At 39.0% G+C, this 7,124-nt stretch overlaps 1 protein-coding gene across 1 annotated transcript; it reads right to left on the bottom strand.

Moving 5' to 3' along the window:
* Positions 1 to 1,211: 1,211 nt before the first annotated feature.
* Positions 1,212 to 7,124, bottom strand: LOC104068093 (myelin P2 protein). The gene is made up of 4 exons (XM_054059612.1): positions 6,936 to 7,124; positions 5,243 to 5,415; positions 4,866 to 4,967; positions 1,212 to 3,270 (listed from the first exon to the last, which is right to left on the bottom strand). The coding sequence occupies exons 1-4, from the start codon at positions 7,006 to 7,008 to the stop codon at positions 3,220 to 3,222; spliced, it is 399 nt and encodes a 132-aa protein (XP_053915587.1). The 5' UTR covers positions 7,009 to 7,124; the 3' UTR covers positions 1,212 to 3,219.

The raw sequence follows: 7,124 nt of genomic DNA, 5'->3' as shown, positions 1-7,124 counted from the left end.
CATTACTAAGAGATGCTACCCCAAATTGTCAAATTCTGCCCATTCCAAGGCAATAGCTTGGTACCCAGAGTTCAGATGCAGCTTTTATTTGATTTCAATGCTCCCCGTGGAAGCACAGGTCTGGGACAGGCTCCTGTCATGCCTGTTTGCTTCTTCTGCCCCAGGAGACATCAGGCAGAGCAGAAGCAGGCAATGCTGGTGGGTCTGTAGTAACCAGAGGAAAAATACCCCATGCAGGCATTTCCCACTGTCCCGGGAGATGTGGTTGAAACAAGGTATGACAGAGCCTCACAGCACTCATGGAGGGTGGCCAGTGGGAGAAGCATGTGATTGTGGCCCTCTATAATCAGCCAGATTCTCATTACCTGGGGTGGGCACTAGATCAAGCTGATTGCTTTAAATAATGCTGTTTATATGCCAACATCAGGCTATTGATATTTCTAGCTTAAGGGCATACACAAGCCACGGAACTGGCAACTGCGCTTGTTCGTTGGTATGAAAGCATGGTTCAAGAGAAAGGCATCACACTTCAGTGTAGATATTTGTTCCACAGCATCTGGCCCATTTAAAATGCTTAGGAAAGAAGAAAACTAATTTACAGTAAGACATAAAAAAGACATCGGGACTACACAATTCATATTTCCCCTAAATTCTCCTAGAGACTCCCAAGGATTGCTTTACTGAGACACTGGTATCCCAAAGTGCCCCATTTCTGTGCTGCTTTGTACCACCTACTTTATTGTTTTTTGCTTTCAACACTATCAGTTCTGTTGCACTTTTCCTGTTTTGGAAAGTCTCCAGCTCTCCTGAGATTTTTAAGTGACCTTTGTATAGACTGAAAGTGTCAAATACTGGGCACTAGCATATCTGCATTTAGTTATGAACTTAAAAACCCAAAGCTACCATTATTTTAATCCCAGATCTCTGCAAAAATAAATGCAATTAAAAGTTCCGTAAGGAGAAGAGGGGAGAGATGAATTATGTCACTAAAAAGGAGAAGACAGTGAATAAATAAACAAGCACTAGGTGAGTTGTACTTGATTTTTTTTCTTTTGTTACTGTTTCCAGATCTGGAAAAAACACAGTTTCTACCAAAGTGAATGTTTATTTCTTATTTTCAAGGAAATAAAAACCTGAAAAATGGTGGTTTATTGGAGAGGAAAATTTTCCATTTAACCTCAGAGAAGCATTTATAGGTTGCAGCAGGAAAAGCAAAGGAAATACAAAGCTTGTTTACAGCCATAGCTGTTCCTTTGCCTGTGGCTCAGGGACAGGAGATGAGTTGTGCTTGAATGGCTCTGGACAACTCCCACGTTCACAGAGCTGGGCCAAGATGGGCAGCTCCAGCAACCTCTCTGTGACCATGTTGCACTGCAAAGGAGGGGGATTAAGAAACTACAGGTCAAAAATCCAGATTCATAAGTCAGTTTCAGGACGCGGCAGATTCTGAGCTACAAGGTGTTTTCAGCTCTCTGTCAAGAGTCTAGGATAATAAATTGGAAGCTCACACAAAACAACCGTTCATGTTATATGACTGTTTTTATAGAAGCCTGGTGGATGATCTTCACTTAAAATATTTTATTACAATCTGTCTGCAAAAATTCATACCAGGAATATCACGCTGCCTCCATTCCTTATTATACCCACTGAGGACTTAGAGTCACAAGAAACTCTGACACTCACAGTGCTGAGTGTTAATGTCAAAGGCTAAAGATGGGGAATTTGTCCCTGAACCTGGGTTAGAGAACGGGATAAACTCCTCCTTAAAACTGCTCTCCATAAATCTCACAGCCTTCTCTCACAGCTCATATCTTCCAGAATTCATCCTGTTTGTTTTCTGGCAGCTGCCTCCAGTTAGTTTATATCTATACAAAAGTGTATCCAAAACTGGGCCAAGCCTCTGGCTTTTCAGTGATGGGTAGAGTAGGAATGTGACCTTTACATTTTGCTTTCACATACAATACCTGCCTCTTAACTACCTGCTTGGCCACATCAATTCATATTCTGAAGATCAGGTTCTTTCCTAACCTTGAGAATCTGTGTTCTTGACTGTAAAACCAGTAGGCAAAGGTTCACATCAGCACTACAGTTTCTAACAAGCCAAAATAAACACACATATCTCTCATAGTTGTTTTAATCCCACACAGAAGTCAGGGAGAACCCTATGTGAGGGCAGGGAGACGATAAGGGATGGAATACTCCATTTCATGTGGTTAGCATGAATGTTGTGGTGTTACTGAACATGAGCTAATGGAGGCAAAAATTAATAAACTGTTGTGGTTTTTTATTAGTTTTCCAGAAATCTAGGTCCAACCATTAACCTAACACTGCCAAACTCACCACTGAACTGTGTCCCTAAGCACCACATCTACATGTCTTCTAAACACCTCCGGGGATGGTGACTCTAACACTTCTCTGGGCAGCCTGTTCCAGTGCTTGATAACTGCTTCAGTGAAGAAATTTTTTCTAACAGCCAATCTAAACCTAGGAAAAGAGACATTTTCCTTTGGGGTCCCAGCAGGGCCCTTTATAGCTCACAGGCAGCTTTATTGCTTATGTTACTTAATTTCAAGGGTCGAGAGCTCTTTCGGCAGAGAGATATGGAATATATTCTAATATTTTTTTCATCTAGTAGATGTTCTTTTTCAAAAAAAGTCAGGTTATAAAAAATGGTACTGAAAGAAATATAAACAATTAGAGAAGAGAGTGAAACAATAATGTGGTAAAACCGTAAGACTGAAATGCTCAATCATACTGAAAGTAAGACATTGTGGCAGTAAAGATGATTTTTCCTATAGGAAATATTCAGCAATAAAATCTTTTACAGGAAAGGAATATTGAACCCTTGAGATAACAATTTTTACACATATCAAGGAAGTAGCATTAAACATTTCTCAGAGACATACTAGTTGTGTTTTACTCAGAATTAATCTGACCATTTATACAGGCAAGAACAACAGGAAAGATGGCATCATTGAAGAAAGAAAACTTCATTCATTTATATTGAGACAAACACTGTTTTATGTGTCGAGAAGCTTTTATTGGATCACCACAATCCTTTGGATTAGTCACACTATGGCTCTGAAATATCAAATTATAGTGTAGTAATTTTCCCAATAAAAGGAAATAAAATAAAAAGCACAGTGCATGAGGCTTTGGTCACTGAACTAAGCTGAGTTTTAAGAGCCAGTCCCAGTCTGGTGCAGAGAGGCAATTTCTTCACACTCTTTCATAGACTCTAGTGCAGATAACTCCTTTCATGGCACATTCCTAAGGCACAAAGGAAAAGATTAATATAAACATTTTGCTGACAGCAGCGGTACCTGCTGTGGTAACCTCTGAAGCCAGTGAAAATCCATATGTCATGTTTTACAGCTTTATGTATTTACATAATTGTTAGAGCAAAAAGCAAAGCTATTTTAATGTTGCAAATGGAATGGTTTCTATTTTAACATCTTCAGACTTGTTTAATTGTCATATAATGATAAATAGATTGCAAAATTAGGCTTGGCTTCCAGAAACAAGTTTACCTTCCTTGGTATTATTGCTAGCTTGACAGAAATATCAGCCCCATCTAGTTTATTATACAATGGCTCACAAACACTTTCAATTTTACAAAGGTTTTTTGTGGAAACAGAAGTAGCAGAGTAGTTCAGAGATCAGGCTTCTGGCCTGAAAAACTTTGCACTTATGAGTCACAAAATATTTCCCCTGACCCTTTCACTTCAGCGAGTGTCAGTACCTCCCGGTGACTCATGGACACAGGATGCATGCAACAGAGGCAAAGGGACATTGAAAAAGACCTCATCAGTTTGCAAAAGACGTGGCCTCCTCCACAAACCTATTTGAGGGAAGGGGCAGACAACAGGGCATCGATAGAGGAGGGATCCTACCTCTCTGTTTTTCAAAGGTGGTTTAAGAATTAAAAAAATTACACAGAATTGCAGAGGTGAGGAGATGTGAAAGCAAATCACCTCTCCAAATGTATGAGAGCTTTAAAAAAAAGGCAGTCAGAACAAGATAGCTTGTAAAGGTGTAATGATTTCAAACAAGTGACCAAAATTAGTTAGGCACCGTTCCTTTAAAGCTTTAGATAACTTTACATCAAAAGTGAAATCTTAATGTTAGTAGTCACCTTCATAACTAGGGTCCCTACAATGTGCTATCACCCTGGCTTGGCCAACCCGTGGCTAGAGAAAGGCAGGTTGAATGGGGGATGGGAAAAAGATAGCATTCCCTTGCCTCTGGGAAAGACACAGTTCTCTCACTGCAGTGGATAGTTCGGAGATGCTGTCAGGACCTGCCAGTTCCCACTGCAAGTCACCGTGCAGGCATGGACACAAAGGTGCTGGCTTTCACACAATAAACCTCAAGCACCTTCTTAATGTTGTTGGCACTCTCATGCAGAAAAAGAAAATGGAAGAGTGTAAATTTATGCTCTTTAGTGGAAAAATATGTGTGAAAAGGTGTAAAATCAGCTTTCTAAAGTGGACAAGCTTTACTCCAAAGACAGGAAAAAGTAAAGAGCCTATCCAGCAACAACAGTACCCAACCTGCAAACTTTATTTGCATTTCACAAGTTTCTGCTATTTGAAATCTTCTTTTCTTTTAAGAATAAGGATCTTGAGAGTGGCAAGTATGCTGTCAGTCCATGGTACCTCTGTCAATATAGTTATTTTAAAGACAATTTACTGCATAGAACAATGTTTATTTCCTTCCAGATTCTTACCCAATTGTGGTTTTCTCCCTTTTAATTTATTTCATATGCCGGAGATAAAGTCAAAATTTACAGTCTATTCAGACAGAAGCAAACTGAAGGCTGTATCCTTCTGACCTTTATCAGCACATAAGGAGTGTGAACTTACCACCACCATTTTCCCATCAACCAGTCTTCTTTTTATCGTGGTTTCTTTGCCATTCCACTTCTGCACTTGCACCAAGGCCCCTTTCTCCAGGGTTATGACACTCTGCAAAGGCCATGAGAAGAGTTTCAAACTGCAGCCCAAGCTTTGCAGGTTAGAATGGCAGTTCACTTGTCCTTCTTTTCCTTCAGCAAAATCTGCATTCTTGGCTAATGACACACTTAGTAATGTTAGTTTCAGCACTGTATTATTACATTTCTTCTTTCAGTGCTTTCTTTGAATAATTTGGAAAACTCATAGTGCACTAAGAAGGTAAGAAAAACTGCTTGTGGTGCTCTTCTAGGACGCCAAGACCACACAGAAGTCATTAGTCCCCTTACCTTGACTTTCCGGTCATCTGCTGTTGTTTCGTCAAACTGCTGGCCCAATTTGAAAGAGATTGTTGTATTTTTGAAGGTGCTTTCAGTTCTGATGGTTACTATGTCCCCTTTCATACTGATGATCACATCAGGCTTTGTCAGACCACCTAGTTTCCGGGTAGCTAAGCCCACTCCTAGAAATTAGAAATAAAACAGTCATTATATTCTAGCAAGCAAGGAAATCAGTATACTTTCATAAATCTTCAGTGGAAGAATAAGAAGCAGCTTCTTCTAATTAGAATACTCTAATGCCTGATTCAGATGAGACACTAAATCTTTGAATGTGGAAGTTCTGTGTTCAAAAGCTGAGGCAGCCTCCATTGATTGAGTGCGTCTTCAGCAAGAAATAAAGATATATGTGAGCCTACAACTTTGCACATTTAGCTAAGAAGAAATAAAATTTACAAATATGGATGAATTCGTGTAGTGATAGAATAGGTAGGAAAAAATCAAAGGAAATGTCTATTTATCATAAAAGCTTGCAAAAATCCTTTAAAAAAAATCTTGACATATCTGAGAAGCTGCACTTTGGTTAACCAACTGCATGGAAGAAACTGGATGCTGAACTGCCAATATGCCGGTGCTTGTTGATTGAACCATATACTGGAGACTGGGCATGCCTAGTTTGCTACTAACACCCCTAAGGATCCTTACATCTAAACCTCAGTGAAAATTACAAGTATGAAATACAAAAAATATTGAAGCATAAGAGCGAAGAGCTGCAGAGAGCTTCAGGAAAAATTGCATGTCAAAAGCCTTTTATATTGTCTAGTGCTTTTCAGTCCAGCTCATTGTCTACAATTTGCAAGGTCTGGAACAAGTTAGAATGAAGGCCACTGATGATTTATCTCTCTTTTATAAAAGCAGAAAGGGGAGAGAGATAGTTATTGCCTTTGTTAATGTTATGATCAGATAAAAAGATCCATATAAAAGGATATGAAGTTATCAACTGTGAAGCATAACATTATTTGCAGTGGTTATTCTATACTGAAACAAATCTGTTCAGATCTTCAGAAAAATATCTGTATCTGGACTTTCATCCCACAGTTACTCTGGCCAATTAATTAACTGCAGTTATTTTGCTACTTGGTTTAACATTTCAAATAAAGGGAATCAGTGTCTCACTGACTCATTTATATAGCAAAAGCAACGTTGTGACTGACTGTCTGTGCACTTGCTATATAGGAATGAAGCCAGCATTAAAATGAGAAACAATGCCTGATTTATTACATTCCTGGCATTCTTCAGTAAGACATAGATTCATTCATAGGATTTAGACCTCTGAAACCAAAGTGTCACGAGACATCAGCTCCATTGTACATTGTAAATCATCAAAAGTCACGAGTTTAATGGTGCAATCAAGAGAAACATTAAAAAATGCTCTATCTCCACAGATCCTTCTCATTACAGAAAACAAAATTAAATCAGGTCAGTTTGGTTAGACAGAAGTAATTATTATCGTAATTCAGCACCTACCTTTCTGCTTTTCCATTTTAGATGCTAAAGGAGAGAAATTAAATTATGCTAGAAAAGTAATTAAAGTGCTTTTGTAGCCAGGAAAAAGGCACAATCCTCATCCATGAGCAAAGCATAAGATGAAGAAGCGACATTCCCAAAGAAATTTTATTAAAAAAAAAGAAAGAATATTTCTTACCCAATTCTTTCATATAGTCATCAAAATTTTCACTGGAGACGAGTTTCCAGGTTCCCACAAATCGGTTACACATTGTGAGGCTTTGTGAGGCACTGGTCCTGAAAACAGATGCAGCCGCTACAGCAGCTCTTAGCGGGAGTCAAAGAAATTGTGTACCCGACTCAGACCTCACTGGTCTTCTTTTAAAGA

This window comes from Cuculus canorus, chromosome 2 (genome assembly GCF_017976375.1).
Source record: "Cuculus canorus isolate bCucCan1 chromosome 2, bCucCan1.pri, whole genome shotgun sequence".
NCBI classification, from domain to species: Eukaryota; Metazoa; Chordata; class Aves; order Cuculiformes; family Cuculidae; genus Cuculus; species Cuculus canorus.
This window is presented reverse-complemented; position numbering and strand designations above follow the sequence as displayed.